Here is a 17,421-nt window from a genome sequence, read left to right as displayed (position 1 = left end):
CCTGTCACTTACATGAAAGCTAAAAATCTGGGTACAGTTTTGTTCTGAACAGTGGGCCTGAGCTCATTTATGCCACTAGAACAGAGTGGCATCTGTGTAACCCTGTTATAACCCGCCCAAAGCCCAGTGCAAGACAGAAATAAACAAAAAAATGAACCCCCTAAAGCAATCTAGGAAAATTAATTGCTTTGTCTTCATTTCTTTCAAATACTTTAGGAATTTAATTTAAACTAATAGGACCATAATTCCAAAATTTAAGATTGGACCTCTAACAACTGCAAAACTGCAGTTTGTAATGTTCTTCCAAAAATAGGACTGAAAGAGATGTTTTCATTTGTGATGTTAAAAGTGTTTTGAGAAATTGAGAAGAAACAGAAGTCTTAAAAGTAATCTCATGTAAAGGCACCATCAGTCAACATTCTTGGTCTAATTTATATAATAAAACAAAACCCCAGCCTAAACCCCTATTAGTAAACATCTTTAACCAAATGTATATAACAAATCAATACTTTAGGCCTAAACCTCTATAGGAGTCAAAGGAATGACTTCCCTTCAAAAAAAAAAAAAAAATAGCCAGGCTTGCAACAATATTTTGATGTTTAAGATAAATTCTTAAAGTCCAACCACTAACTGCAGTACAAACCATTAATAAAAAGTCCAGCCCAGACATGTCCCTAAAATGGAACAAAAAAATAATTTGAGCAGTAAGGAAATGGTTAAAACTTTCATCAGGGAAACAACATCAGTGTAACTTTGTGAGAGCCACCAACACTTTTTTAAGCAACCCACTGACTTTCTGCAGCTCTTAGCTTCAAGAGGAACCTTCACCGGCCTGAATGTTTCCACTGACCCTGTCCAGGAGGAAATTCTCCTCCTGGACCCTCCTTACACCCCCTGGTGTCAATACATGGATTAATGAGGAATGTGGCGAGGCAGTTTTACCAATTTCTGTCAGCCATTTGGCCACAGCTCCATAAATTTCATCGAGGATGAGGACCACCACGAGGTTAATGACGACAGCAGTGGCAGTGACGGTGACTCGAACGTTGGACCTGGTTGTCTCGTTTGCGCTGAAGGACAAGGCTGCTGCCGTGGTGATTCGGTACACAATGACACCAAACACTGCTGAAAACGCCAGCAGGATCTGCAAACACATGAACACACAGAGTAGTTCAGCTTGGAAACAGAAGCTGTGGATGGGAGGTTGGGTATGTTCCATGAATTGGCATCGTTGTTTCTTTGTGCGAGGTGACAACGTGCAGATGATGGAATTAAAAGGCTCTCCAACAAACAGGGACGTAAATAAGAAATTAGGAAATGGATGCACGGCTCCAAAGTGGCATAACAATTCAAGTGACACAAGATCCTCAGAGGGCTGGATGCCTCACAGCACCTCTCCTGTGAAGACAGCCTGAGAAAGTTGGGATTGTCCAGCCTGGAAAAGAGAAGGCTCCAGGGAGATCTTATACCACTTTTCAGTATCTAAGGGAGGCTTATTAAAAAGAGGGAAAGTGAATTTTCACATGGGAAGGTAGTGGTAGGAAAAGGGAGGATGGTTTTAAACCAAAAGAGATTTTTGTTATATATTAGGGAGAAATTCTTCTCTGTGAGGGTGGAGAGGCCCTTGCATAGGTTGCCCAGAGAAGCTGTGGCTGCCCCATCTCTGGAAGAGACCAAGGCCAGGCTGGATGGGACCTGAGTGTCCTAATCCAGTGAGTGGCATCCCTGCTCCTGGCAGGGAGTTAGAAATAGATAACCTTTAATGTCCCTTTCAACCCAAACCAATCTGTGATTCTTTTATACCAATTCCATGGATTCCTGCAGATGGGCATATCTGTTCTGATTAAAGCTACACACATCATTCATGCAGTGAAATTTGGGCACTTTGGGCTCAGCAGGAATTAAGCAAGGTCTTTTATCTGGCAATAGATTTAGATGGCTTGAACTGAAGGCCCTATATTTATGTGCAGTCAGGTAAATGGGCTTCACTGGCTCAAACAGCTTCATCTGTGCAAAGGAGAAGTGCAAACTTACAAATTTAAAAATAAAAAGCTTCCCCTGTTATTATTCCTTTAAGGCTGATCTAAGCAGAGTTATTAGGGCTTCGCTTTACATTTGTGTCCCAGAAATCACTTGGTATCCCTGGCATCCTTTGTAAGCTGGCTTTCACCCATGAGAGGAGGAAAGTCAGCCTTTCTACTTAAGGTCAAGTTCCCACAAGAAGAATTTGAATTTCATAGGGTTGTGGTATTCTGTTAAAAAAAAAAAAAATAAATCTAAACCAATCCACAAAGAAAAAGAAATAATTAAAACAATAATAAAAAATAGCAAATTTTCATCATCACAGCACAAAAAGGGGAGAAGCTACATTTTTCCCCTTTATTTTTGCCTTTAGCAAGAATTCATTATTTTAGGTAAAACATCTTGAGATCCTCAGATGAAAGAGACTACCTCAATGTGAAAGATTAGACGACTGCAATTATTAAAATGGGCCTAGGGGCCCAGATTCAAAATATGGGTTTAAGGAAATTTAACCATTTATTTTAATGATCCAGCAATAGTTTATTGAATTCCTGTATGCAAAGGAAAGTTGTTGCATAAAAAGGAACTATTGCAAAAGAACCACAACAAGAATCAGAGTTAAATTATTAAAGGTTGAAGGTGAAAACTGGGCACATTTTGCTTTTATGAAGAACTAGTAAACATGCTAAGAATTAATTATTTGGAGAAACTCCTGGACATTTCAAATGAAATTGTCAAATATGTTTTGTCAGCAAATAGCAATAGTTAGACCTAGTAAAACATCTAATTTTACTTTTTAAATAACTGTTTCATTAATTTTAAATGAAATGTAGGTGAATGATAAAAGCCTGAACCTGAAACATTTTAAATGAAAACTTTTCAAATTATATTAAATATTATTTCCTTTGGTTTTGTGGTTTTCATTGTGTCAAGGAAATATTTCTGGGGTTTATATCTATTTTTTGTTTTAATTACCTACCAAAAGAACAGACAAAAAAAATCACATTCATGCTGAACTACCTTGCTGTGACAGAAGGGATGCAGGGACACATAACTTTTCTTTGTTTCCTCATTATAATCACTAGAGTAGAGAGTAAAAATCCCAACAAAGGAAGAAAACAAAACAGCAACACCTGGTATTAATTTACTTCACCTTCCACCTCTACAGACACCTTAAGCTCCTTTCTTTTTCTTAATCTGAGTCACAAATTCCTCCTTCTTAATCAACTGCCTGATACTCTCTTCCTGTATCTTTTCCCTGTGGATTTCTTTGCAATTTTTTCACTGTGGCGGTGGACAAGGAAAATCAGCAATTGGATGCCTCATTCTGGAGCAGATGAGATCCCTCCACACACACCTCTCTCCATCACAAATTCCCACTTAGGAATGATAACTTAACAGTACAGGAAGAAGAGTCAAACACAGTCCACACTAAATAGAAAAAGAGGAGATTTTGATCATGAAAGCTCAGAAGCAAACTCTTGAAGCTGACCAAAGGATTTTAGGGATGCCTTGCCCTGAGGAATGTTACTGGAGGATGAGAGTAGCAACCTTTTCAATCCATGCATTGCCATAGCAAGGTGTACAAAATAACTGAAAAAAATATTTTATTTGTTTAAAGAACAAAAATATTTGCTTTGCAAAAGCACCAGGGCTTCAGAAACTCTCAGTTGCTCAGCTGTTTTTAAACATCTGCTTAGACACAGATGGAAAAACACTCCTTTAGGAGTCTTCATTATCTGTGCTTCCAGCAAGAAGAGAAAATTGAGGAGGGCCTGTAGGACTGCACAGTTACTGTGAGCACAGTTCTCACTCCCCAGACAGTCACTGAGGGGGAATGGTTCCTGTATCTTCACAGCATTTGTCATTCCAGAAAATACCTCTTCTGCCCAAATTCCTGATCGGGCAGGCCACCACTTGTTCAGGTGCCCACTCTGGGGGTTGTTGTCATTGCCAACATTCCCTCTGGCCATCCTTCCCCCCCATTATGGCAGTTTCTTCCCTGAATAGCTGAATTAGTCCATCCAGGACTGAAATGTTTAGAAACAGATGTGAAAATTGGCTGCAGAAAAGGTCACCTACTGAGCCTGGTATGAATGAAGACAAACAGGAAAGCAAACTAGATCTGAGAAGGAAGTTATAAAACCCCATGGGCTAGGCTGCTACCTCCATCCAAGCAGGATAACAATTTAATGTCCAGATAGTTCTCTGGCTCCCCAGTAGGGCTATTCTAGAGTCAAGTATTACACCATGTGAGTGAGAATAGGGTGGAAGAGGCTGAACTCTTCTGCCATGACACAAATTGATTTTCTTCCTTCCTCTGACTGAGCCAAACAAAGAAAAGCCCCAGTGATGCATTGCTCCATGCCACCCTGCTCTCCTCCAACACTACCAGCATTTTTACCACCAACTCAGAAATCCCTGCCACAACATGTGCCTTCTAAATTGTGACATGTTATTGCTAATCACACTCAAGAAAAACTTATAGATGCCCAGCTGAGCCCAGATCTTCTGCTACCATCGATCTCACTCTGCAAAAATAAGACTTATGAACTTCTGTCCTACAATCCCTGCAAAATGCATAGCTTAAATCAGACTTGGATCTTCTGCCCCCTCTGCAGTCCAGTGAGACTTTGTGTACAACAAAAGAACTGTGATCAGATTTTAAAGCATCCAAACATGTGTGAATTAATCCTTGGAATTTTTGGTGATACAGGACTGGACAGGAGCAGCAAACACAATGTTTTTTTTCAGCCTGCATTTTGAAAAAAATGAACAGCATGCCTAGCTTTATACAGACAGAGAAAAAGCCAGAAAGAAAAGACCATTACACAATTCTTGAAAGAGAATTCATAAAAATGAAGTACACAACAGAAGTATGGAAATAAAGGGGGGAGGGGGGAAATAAAGAGGAAAGATTTTACACTAAGAAAACCATTTCCAGCTTCAAGAATAACCAGAGAAAGTGTGGGATGTAAAGCTCTGGAAGAAGGGACAGAACAAAACAGCATCACCCCATAGCAACATAGAAATCTTCATGGAAAACACCTATAGATTTGGAACACCAGACCCTTTTGGCCTGGAAAAGGTAGCATTAAAACTCAACAATCACTTCTGCAGCACTAGAAATTGCTATGCACTTGTGTGCAGGTCTGTGTCAGACTCTTGTACCCCTGCACACACACGTCAATTCAAGGTTTTATTATTTATTTTGTACATAGGCCTTACAGTTAAAAAAATTAATTTGTGTGAATAATAATAATAGAGGTTAACAAGACCAATAATGTTTCTCAGTACAATTCTATTTCTCAGACTGACAACAAAACTTCGGTCTGATCTTTCCAATTCCTCTTTAACTAATCTAGCAGGAAAAAGGGAAACAGCCCATAGAGTAAAGAGCAGATTGCAATATCCATGTAGGATAGCAGAGCGTGCTCTCTCTCATCAAGAGTTGGCTTGAATTTCATGCATGGTTTGCAAGTTGTCTCCTGAAGGTACTTACATATAAATAATGCTCAAAATATTGCAAAAATAAGATCATTGTGTCCACTTTGCCAGATGGTGCAAGTCAGCCTAGTTCCACTAGTCACAAACAGAAGTTGAAGAATTGGAGCTCTGCATTTTACATCTCTCAAACTGTAGGTAATAACCCTTTATAAATCTCTCTGAGATGTTACAGTAAGCAGGGAGGGTAATACCTAGGCTGTGAGTCAGGAAAGCACTTTAAGCTCATGCTTAGGGGAAATTTAAACATGTGGTGAAAGTCAAGAGCACATATAAGCACCTTGTCTGCAAAAGAATGACTTGTAAAAGCTCAGTCAGGGCTGTGTGCTTAGTCAGACTCAGTGTGGCCTGCTCTAAGTGAAGTCATGATTCATGCCACTTGAGAGGCTCTGTCTAAAAAGCAAATTGTGGATATGGCCTCAGGATGGTAAACCCACTCAAAATGCTACAAGTACGTGCATCTATGACACATCTAAAATGTAAAGAGAATATTTTGAATATGCAATGCATACATCTTCATAAATATATAAACATATCTATAAGGGTGTAGACATTAACTTCAATGTGAGTACTTGATTGTCAGAAAAATAAATGAAATCTTCTCAGGACATCTAGTGCAGTATATGCAAATGTGAGTAAATTAGAAATACACTTAGGTATCTTAAAATAATTTAGGGCCCAGGTGATTTTCCCTAGTTTCATGCTGCAATGGTGTAAACAGGCCAATTTCATTGCCATTTTACAGTGGCTGTACATATGAACAGCTTTCAGACAGTAATTACTGTAACCAGAGGGATAATGAGATCCTTTACCATCTAATTTAGGGTTTGTTAGCCAGGCTTTCCTGTTGCTGTTTACAAAGTCCAGCAGCTTCATGATGTGGGTTTTTTTCTGGAAATTTGACTTTTGCCTTAGGACAATGGTGTCCCCACTTTACAGGCTGCCCTGCACACCTGATTTAGGTGTGGGGGATGACGGAACAAGAGGGAGGATTGTGTACCATGGCAGGACTGTGTACCATGATCTTACTGTATACCATGATCTACTGTACAATCCATCCTTGAATGTGTCTTGGATAAATATTTCTCAGCAACTGATTCATTTCACCTGGATGTCGCCTGTTCAGAGGCTCAACCTTTCTGAACATCACTGTGACCAACATATGCACTACTGTGCTGACAGCTAAATATCAATGTCATCCCTTCATTGGATAACAGAGATGGAGCAGAAACCCTGGGGGAGAGGCAGAATTTGTGCAATGAACTGCTGGCATTACAGCAAATCACACCTTCCACAACCAGCCTTTGGAAAAAGAGAATAAAGCTGGAGGAAAGCATTGAGCTCCATGAACCATCCTAGTATTTCTCCAAAATTGACCTTACCTTCAGATTTTACTGTATTAGAAAACAGCAATTCAAGGGTTTCCTTCTAGATGCTCATGGCAAAGTTTCTCACCCCTAATAAAGGAGCAGAAATGCAAATTATGTTACCATAAATAGAATCAGTCCAAAGTTTGCTGCATATCCAGGCATGCGGTCAGTCCACGTCAGCTTCTCCTTTTCATTCTGTAGCAAAACACATAAAAATAACAGATGTATCAAAACTGTACAGTAGGAAACATTAGAATAGGATTTATTGTTGAGAGCCATTCTCAATTCCTCTGCTGTGATTTTGAAGTATATTATGTGATTTAGAACACTGTTATTTTAAAGTAGATTTTAATTTGAGATAAAGGAGAATAAGAGTAAATAAGACATGTAGAAAATGTCTGCAAAATTCAGAAAATATCCTATGCAACTCTGATTTAAGTACTTGAAAACATGTATTCAAATCTCACTAAAGTTCGTATCAGGAGAAATCCCTGAAATTTACCTTAATTCACATTTAAGCAAAGCAAGCTTCAAGCATTTATTTTTAATTGCTTATTGTAAAACTACAGAATAGTGCTTGAGACAGAAACCATGATAAGAAGGCTGGCTACCATTGAACACAGATTTTTTTTTTTTTTTCTAGTGGTCACAAGCACCAAATGTGACCCCACACATAATTCTTGGCAAGATACCCCAATCCTTCCCCCAGTACATGTTTTATAGCATAGGGAAACTACAAAAGCAAGGCCTCTCTGATCCATGCTGCCAACCTTGTTTTTTTCATGCATAAACAGCATCTCCCTCTTCCCTGCATAATTTAAAGCAACTGTGATCAGTGAAATCCAGTACGCTTTTCCCCTCCTCACACAAACTCAACTCCAGCCCCAGCTGCATGTACATCTAAAGAAGACATTTGAAGATGGATTTATGTGAGAAATACGATTCCCTCCTCTCAAAATAGGTTTCTTAAAATAATAATAAGGTCGCTGCTTTGTTTAAGTTAAACTGAAACTATATAATCAAATTAACTAAGGACACAAAGCCAGCTGCTGTTGGTATTTCTGTGAAGCGCCACTGCTGCCCCATGGACCAGTACTACCCTTACACTGGAGTTAGCCCAGAGTGATTCTAAATTTAAATGAATTTAAATCAGATTAGAACTCAGGTCAAAGGTTTCCTATAAACCATTTCTAAGGCACAATTGCCCACGGATAAACATAAAAATCTGGGAGCGTTGTGCCTTTGTAAGAAGCTTTCCCAAAGTAGAATTAGGACTGCAGCATTTAAGTGCAGAAATGCAGCTGTGGATTTTCTAACCGGGATGTGGAATTAAACTCGGACACAATCCTGCCTACACATCCATTGCCATGGTGGTGGTGCCCAGACACTGTGGGTCACTCAGCAGCCCCTCTGGTGACCTCATCTCCTTCAGGACAATCCTGGCAGCACTGGGACACAGCAGACCCAACCAGAAGCACCAAGAATCTGGCCCAGTGTACAGACCACAAAAATATTCTTTACAGTTCATACACAGAGTCCAGCACGTAGCTGGAAGGCTACTTGAAAAAGCATTCCTGTGAATGCACACATGCATTTCATTGCATTTTGGCTGTTACCACCCAGCAATTCTACGGGACAGAAGAAGTTCTAAGGGATTATATTCCCAGAAGTCCTGAAGGACACCACATTTTACAGTTTCACTAGGGGCTGTATGGGGCTGTGGCTGGTGTGGGGCTGTGCTTTGTACTTGTGCTGAACAGAGGGCTGATAATACAGAGATGGGTTTATTATTGTGAAGCAGAGCTTACACCGCTGCCACACTGCTGAAAGAATTCAAGAGGAGACACAGCCAGGACAGGTGACTCCAACTGACCAAAGGCACATTCCAAACGTTATGGCATCATGATCACTGTATAAAGTGGGGGGAAGAAGGAGGAAGGGAGGGATGTTTGGAGTAATGACGTCTGTCCTCCTGAGAAACTGTTGCATGTGATGGAGCGCTGCTCTCCTGGGGATGGTTGAACACCTGCCAACCACGGCAAGCAGGGAATTAATTCCTTGTTTTGTTTTGCTATAAAGCTGCCTTTATCACAGAATCACAGAATCACAGAATAATGAGGTTGGAAGAGACCTCTAAGATCATCAAGTCCAACCTATGCCCTAACACCACAACTAGACTATAGCACCAAGTGCCAAGTCCAGTCTTCCAGTCTTTTTTTAAACATATCCAGAGATGGTGATTCCACCACCTCCCTAGGAAGACAATTCCAGTATTTTATTATTCTTTCAGTGAATTTTTTTTTCCTAATATCCAACCTAAACCAGGGATTTTCTCCCTTTTACCCTTCCCATTCTCCCCCTGATCCTGCTGTTGAGGAATGAGTGGTTGCTAGCTGAGGTTACACCAGGATGGTCAGCAGGCCATCTTCTCAGCTCCTCTTCCATGTATTTTGTTCCTTGAACCTTATTTTCCCATGAGTTTGCCATTGACTGTAGCACTCAGCCAAAGGGAGCTCTGAACAACGTGAGGAGTTGCTAAGCCAACATGAGAATAAAGGCAACACTGGATGAAGAAACTGAGCTGCTTAGCATACACTGCCAAAAACAAATTTGGAAATTTAACTCAGTATACCAGATCTCCCAGTCTGTCCTAGTCTATCCCAGAAGTTTCAGCACCTCCTAGTCCCTCCCAGGGCTCTTTGTCCATCTCAGTTTTTCCCAGTTCATCCTCGTCCATCCCAGAGCTCCCAGTCCATCCAGGCAGTGCAAAGCTGCCTTCTGTTCTTGTGACCAGAGACAGGATCTCTGGACCCTGGAAATGGGATGAAGCTGAGTCGGAGAAGGTTTAGGGTGGATAGCAGGAAAAGGTTATTCCCCCAGAGGGTGGTTGGGCACTAAACAGGGAATTTCCATTTCCCTAGGGAATGGTCACAGCCCCAAGGCTGCCAGAGCTCCAGGAGCATTTGGACAACACTGCCCTGCACAGGGTGGGATTGTTGGGGGATCCTGTGCAGGGCCAGGAGCTGGGATGGATGATCCTCTATCTGGAGCAGCCCAAAATTGTAAGTATTTATTGACATAACAAGACGAAATGGATAATCTGCAGAACAATCTCAGTGACAGATATGTTACACTGAGGAACATTCCCCGAGATAAACTGTGTTACAGGGGAATATTTATATGCAGACAGAAAACCTTACCATAGAAATGGTTTGGTTTTGTGCCAGAGGCAAACTAGAAGATGTACTTTAAAAATCATACTTTCGTTTTCCTTTAATGCAATGATGGATTTGCAATTCTAGTGGAGGAAAAAGCAGGTTTTTGCCTGTGTGCAGTGATGTGTTCCTGTTTTAATGTTTAATCACGTGTGGAATGTATTCCTTGAAGAGAAACAGCTCTTTTCCTATCAAAAAATAGAATATGAAATTTAAAAATTTTAAAAATAAGATAAAATTAAACCCCTTCTAAATTTTTCTGGATGTTTATTTCCATATGAGTTACTTAACATGGCAAAGATGCAGCTCTGCATCTTCAGGTGGATGGGCCTCTGGGCTGTGGAAACCTGGAAGTATCCTGAACTTGGACAGTACCAGGCAGCTTTTGAAAACAGTTCTATGTTTCTCTGTGAATTATTCCACAAACCACAACCACTTTTCTCAGATCACAGCTATTTCAGTTATTAGTGGATATTTTCCCTCAAGACAACACCTCCTCCAAGCAGGTGTTTCTAACCATCAGCAGTGCCAGCTCAACCTGCACTTGGGGAGTACAACCAGAGATTTTCTTTCTTCTCCATCCTGCTTTGTAGCTCCAGTGCTGAAATTCAGGGTCTTCATTGTGGTTGCACCTGGGCAATCCCAATGACTTCACTGGACTTGCACAGAGCTGTGATACTTGACTGGAATTTAGTAAAAGATGCTCAGAGAAGAACAAAACCTAGGACTCCTCTCTAAGATCTTACACTGCTAGCAACAAAAATAAACTACAAAATTATATTTCCAATCACAAAATCCAGAAATTCATCTCTAGGAAGCTCCAAGTAACTAACTGGCATTTTTATAACTTCACATTTCTTAGCAGAGTTCTACTTCAATAAAAAGCTTTAATTTGTGTAAAAGCTGCATTGTCTAAATGAGCATCTAGAAATATGAATTGTGGCATCAAATACAGCTCTTTTGTATTTGTGTGACACCTAAAGCACTGTCTGTGCTCTGCAGGTTCAGGACGAGGCATAAAATGAGATGTTTCTGAAATAAGGAGTCCTTATAGTTTTACTTTGGCCTTGAAATAAGTTTAAGACTAGAAGTAAAGGATCCTTCAGAGCCATAAAAGGCCTGCAGAATGGGCAGCTGTGAATATCAACCAATTCCAGGTGATGACACAAAAAGAGGTACAATCAAGGACCATCAGTATTTCTGGGATCATGCAGTGGCCACAGTGGTCATTACAATTAAGAAAATTCAGCCAAGTTCATGGGATTCTTTCAGCCTGTATTTGGGACTCAAACATTTTGAGAGCTTGTATTAGCCCTCAGACTTCTGTGAGGAAAGAAAAAACTGGTGCCATGCTGAGCATCTGCAATGCCTATGTCTATCCCTGTCTGAATCTAGAAGTTCTATTATCAGACTCGCACTGAAGCAAAACAAAACATTTTTGTTTTAAAATCCACCCATTAAAAGAGAACTTCATTTCTATTCTTCTCATTCAAGCAGCAATGGCATTTTAACAGTAAATGTGGTTGTGTTTTGTGAGCAATGTTCTGTCTCAGGACTGCACATGGAAAACGAACTGCCAAGGTTCATTTGGAGACAGATGAAGAACTGCAAAACCGCTAATTAAAATTTTTTTCCTGTCCTTGAAACATGCAGAGTAGCACAGACACACCATTAGCTTTCAGTGGAGCTTAGTGGACACGCTCTAAATCTAAATTGTGAATGCAATGCAGAATAGAGAGCTTTGAGAAGTGTGTGCAAGGCACACATTGGGATCATGGAAATTAATGGATTTTAAGGCTAAGCAATGTTATTTTTAACCACCCCGTCTTAGTCTCCTTTGTAACCACACAACTTCCTTGAGATTATTTTTGCTATAAGGATAATAAATATGATTTAACTAATTCTTTTTTTAAAAACCTCTAATTACAGCTTGAACATTTCTGTGATGAACAGTCAGTTACAAGCCTTATTAGATCATTCCAATTGCTAATTACCTTAACTGTTGAAAATGTATGGTTTATTTTCAAGCTGAATTTGCCTATCTGCATCCTTCAGCCTTGGCATTTAGCTGCAAATTTTTCAGTTAAGAGCATCTACTGACAGAATTCTGGGGTTTGGCTGTGGGTTCTTCTGAACTATGATCAGGCTACCTCTTGGCTTGTAAACTGACTGAGACCACTCCCTCAGAATGGGAACCATCAGCCAAGCTCACAGCTGTATTTTTTCTCCCTGTAATGGGGCTGGAAGTAAATCTCCCACAGGCTACAGACCTGACATGGGCAACTGACTTGACCTTCCACATAACAGGGCTCCCACAGGACCAGAAATATCTCATGTGATGGGTGAGGGTTGTGCTTCCAGCCATGGGCCTGGCAGGAAAGAGGATACTAGCCTCATCTCTGTCAGTGGCAACGCTGGCAGAATGGAGGGAAGAATCCGTGAATCCAAGAGCTTTCTACTCCTTATGAGTCTTAACACTACATTCTGAAATTCCTAATGAAAAATAAAAAGTCTTGGAATAGCTGTGGCTGCCCCATCCCTGGCAGTGTCCAAGGCCAGGTTGGATGGGGCTCTGAGCAACCTGGAATAGTGGAAGGTGTCCCTGCCCATGGCAGGGGCTTGGAACTGGGTGGTCTCTGGTCTTAAGGTGCCTTCCAACCCAAGCTATTCCATGATTCTATGACTTTTGCACAGCATTTCACACACACACACACACACATATATATATATACATATATATACACTCATTACATGTATGTAAATGTATGTCACATGCATGCAACAAGTATCTTGATAAAAGCTAGTGACTTGCTGTAGATTTGTGGAAATATTTCAAGCTGTTTCGTTCACACAATAATAATAATAACAAAGGCTGAGGTCTGCTCTCACTGAAATTTAAATCTGTAAAGCCAGACTTGGTTAAATGAATATGTTGTAATTTACTCAAGAATAAAAAAGGTTCTTTTGCTGCAGTTAAACTTCTTTTGACACTGCCACTCAATGCACTGTGGCATATTGCAATCTTTATTGTGCGAGTGGCATTTAGGTGCTTAGACTTTATATCACTGTTTAATATCAAGTGCTTGATATTTACATATGGTTCAAGTGAAAACTGGCAGCACTTAGTCTTTTACAATGACAGTTTAACATATGGCTTTACAAGCATGAATTATTTATGTCAACTTGAAGCCATTCAGAATATTACCAGGAAAACACTGTAATTTGCACAAACAATAGGATTACATCTGTAGTCATAAATATTCATTATCTGTCAGTGCTCTTTGTAGATGGTTAATAAATCATGATGAGGCTGATCCTGAGAAGGCAAAGGGCCAGCTGTACAAATACATCTGGTGGGATTTCCAAAGCCCCTGACTGACAGCAGTACTCGGGCCTGCCACAGTAGAGAAGGTGATACTGGAACGTCACAAATTCAGCTCAGGGCATGAAGGGATACCCTGTCACCTGCTCAGCTTTTGTTTTTTAATGTATCTATTAATGTAGAATAGAAAAGTCTTAAAGAATGTAATGAAATACCACATGTGGCTTCAAAAAACTCTTAAATAAATATAGTCAAGCATGAGGATAACAGACTTTGAGCCAGACATGTGCCTACTTTACTTTGCATGATTGAATCAATTTAATATGCTTTGATATTGACTGGACATGGAACTATCAGGGAAAACAAAATGAGTTTCAAAGACTGATTTTACAAAAAAAAAATGGATTTCACTGTCCTAGTGTTCACTGGATCTCCAACCTCCACTTTGTACCCTGAGATCCAGAGCACCACTATTGTAATAGTCATTCTGGTTTCACACTTTGTCACGTAAACTGTGAACTTCTAATGGAGAAGTTAATGGAATAATAAACACAACCCATTTTAAAACAATTCATTAGGCATAAATTTAAAAAAAAAAATACCTTTTAGTAGTTCAAATAATCCAGTACCATTACTGGCAGGGATATAATTTAAGAGTTTCTCTCTGTAAATTTTTAATCATAGGACTACTCTATGTGAGTCCATTGGTTACACAATCAGTTCCCAACTACTTGCAGTATCTCTTCTTAAAATATAAAAATGTGCAAAATTCTTAAAATATAAAAATGTGCAAGTTACATAATTTTGTAACTTCAAGTCTATTTGTCACAGGTAGATAACAATATATCTGAACTTTATCTTTAAAATCACTTGTTTAATCTCATTATACACTTTCATATTAGCAAAAGTGGGAGTAATACAGTTGGCAATTTTGCAATTTGCAAAGCACAAATTACAGTTCTCTGAATTAAATTTATCTCATCTTATGATTTCAGTTCTGGAAGAGATGCATTTAGTGCTAGACTCTAAGGAAAGATGTCCTTTCCATGTTCCCTTGAAGCTTTTCTGGCCTAATTCCTTGTCGGTGTCCTAGCTGGAAGAATCTGGCCTGAACATCTTGCTGCTGTGAAATCATCACAGAACTCCTAGTGCAGCAAAATCTCACTGTAAGGCTTTGGCATTGCACACTTAGAACATGATTCTCCATTGTCTTACGCCATGTGAAGCCACTTATCCCCACACAAAGCGTGAGACAAGGACATGCAACACATTATCGGCTTCCTTGGGTTGCAATTTCGAATTTAGCTTACACAAACTGTGAATGATCACACCAGCACCAGAGGAGAGCACAGTGGTGTAAATTTTAGCAACCTTTTTAAGCTGGTAATGAAAAGCTTGAGGAGTGGAGAAAGGATTGAAAGGGACATGTGGCTATGCAAAATTCTTTCCCTGGCTCCAGAACATTTATTACCAGCTGTAAAGTATTAATTAAGTTTGTATTCTAACATTTGAATCTGCTATAAAATTTGAAACATAGTTGCAGAACACAATCTACAGAGACAAACTTTTGCCAATAGCAGAGAGATGACGTGCAGAAAAGAGTTCTGGATAAACAGCGAATGGAAGACTGGAAGGATGGGAAAGGTTACAAGAGCAAGGGGCCTCCAGCTCTCTCAGTTTTGCTCCAAAAAAAAGGACATATTTTGGAATTAGAAGAGTCATGTCCCTGCTTTCTCTGTCATTGGCATCGGCATTGCCCCTTGCTCTGATCCCATGGCCAGGGAAATGTTTCGTTTGGCTAATCATGGAGAAAGTCTATAGCAAGTAGAAGTCCATAATGAGCACCCCAGCCTCCCCACAAAACCCAACAAGAGTGGGGGAGAGTATCTCCATTACTTGCACTTTGAAATAAATGTCATCTGCTTTTCTATAATTTTATGGTTTAGTTTGATAGTTCTTATGGATTTCTTGAAGGTTTCATTTAGCAACATTCTATAACTTGGGTAATAGAGGAAAGCAGGTTATATCAAAATGAAAGACAAAAAGTATTTTGAAGGAAATGTGTATGTAAAGAAAATAGATAAAACAGTCCTCATATGTGTTGCTGATATGGATCAAAAGTAAGTAGAAGATTAAAATACCAACAGAAAATTTAGATTGGACATGAAGAAAATCCTTGTAACAGTAAATCCTTGGATTCTTCAAACAGATGTAGATACTGCCTGGGAACAGTTCCACAACAAGGCCATGCTATATCCATGCTGAAGATTTTTAAGAACAACTTTAAAAATGCCTGGCAAATATGACACTGGGTATAGCTGGTCCTGCTTTGGAGCACAGTGCAGTAACTGGATGCTTAATTCCTAGGGGTTTTGTTTTGGTTTGGTTTTTTTCTGGGTTTTTTGTTGGTTTTGTTGCTGTTGTTTTCTGTAATACCTATGACCTTTGTGGCCTGAAAACCATTGAAATTACTTTGAGCTCTTTCTATTCCTTTCTCCTGTTCAGAAAACTACATGATAAATCTCATGAATTTTCCTCAAATCACTAGTAAAAGAAATTAAAAAGTTAAACAGTTCAAGTCAACAATTACTGATAGGATGTGACTAGACATGTGGTCACTTATAAATGATTCTCTCATCACATATCCACTCATTTAACTGCTGTGAGAAAATAGAACCATCTTACACAACTCCAGAGGCCACTGAAAGCATGTTCCTTATTAGATGAAAAAGGCTTTTTAATATATGATGGCCACCTCACAGAAATCCATTCCCTGCATCACATCAGCTCCTGCATCACCCACTGCCTAAAGTGCATCAATTCTCATGTCTGTAGAAGTGCCCAACAACCTATTGGCTTTTAACAAAACTATGATTATCTACTCATGGGAATAATAAGATGGAATAATTCCATCAGAAACAAAGCAATTTCATGTCCAAATAAGATTGAACATATTAGCAACAGATTAAGCATCTGGAATCTTTGAAATAATTTGACTAAATGTGCAATGTTATTAAGAAAAGATGTGTTTTTTTTCTATTGGGATTTATGTCTAACACTTATTTCCCCACAGATGAGCTTCCTCAGGCAGCAGGAGGAACAGCCAAAAGCCAAAACAGTTTGCTTATTTGTTCAAGAAATGAACTATTTGCTCAGTATTTTAAAGGAGGCGAAAACTAACACTGTGACAGTCCTGCACACATGGTGTGTGGTTGGTCAACAGAACACTGGCAGGTTCAAATGAGACTTACCAGCTCAGTGCGCTCAAACACTTCAAACTCCCAAGTCCAAATCTCCAACATTGCACTTTGGGGCCTTCAAAGTCCCAGCAAGGAATTGCAGCCCCCATTTTCTTTACTACTACCCATAATATGGAACTTGGCATATCCAGGGGAGATGCTCTTCAGAGAAATTACACAAATACCACCTACATCCACCTGTTTATCTTTTCCTGAATTATCCCATTGCCAGTACCCCCAGGGATTCCAGGTGGCTTTTCTTCATGAAAACAAGCTGTTCAGAGATGCTATTTCATATGGACTGCCAGCCTTTGAAACCAGAATGCCCTCAGGGACAAGGAGTGGGTGGAATGTTTCCCCAGCCACCACAAAAGGAGCTCTGTCACAATTTCTAGCCCTGTGGATTTATTCTGCTCTAGAAATAACCCAGACATCATAAGGCCCCTTTGTCATAGAACTTCTGGAGTGCACATTTTTCTGTTCTTGCCTTATTCTTCTGCAAGACAGATATTTCCTTTGTGCTGCCTCCAACAAGAAATCTTCTCTGGAGTGAGGAACAAGCATGTGTCCATTGGTGCCTCACAGAAGATTTATGGATTATATTGTCAACATCATTCCTTTCTTAGAATTTCTCCTCTAGAGTCTCACAAGGACCTGTTCAAGGGTGTCCAGAGAAGGGACACCAAGAGGATCAGAGGGATGGAGCAGCTCTGCTGGGAGGAAAAGCTGAGGGAATTGGGATTGTTCAG

General features: G+C 39.8%; 1 protein-coding gene across 1 annotated transcript in view; it reads right to left on the bottom strand.

Annotated features, from left to right (window-relative positions):
• Positions 1-17,421, bottom strand: part of ANO2 (anoctamin 2) — a 123,800-nt gene that overhangs the window by 30,168 nt on the left and 76,211 nt on the right. Inside the window, exons 15-16 of the mRNA XM_030263859.4 lie at positions 7,017-7,091; positions 943-1,144 (exon numbers count right to left, since the gene is read on the bottom strand). Of these exons, the coding sequence (XP_030119719.4) occupies positions 943-1,144; positions 7,017-7,091 (277 nt within the window). The remainder of the gene's footprint in view (positions 1-942; positions 1,145-7,016; positions 7,092-17,421) is intronic.

Source organism: Taeniopygia guttata, chromosome 1A, assembly GCF_048771995.1.
Source record: "Taeniopygia guttata chromosome 1A, bTaeGut7.mat, whole genome shotgun sequence".
Classification (NCBI taxonomy): domain Eukaryota; kingdom Metazoa; phylum Chordata; class Aves; order Passeriformes; family Estrildidae; genus Taeniopygia; species Taeniopygia guttata.
The sequence above is the reverse complement of the archived record's forward strand: the minus strand, read 5'-3'. Positions and strand labels throughout refer to the sequence as shown.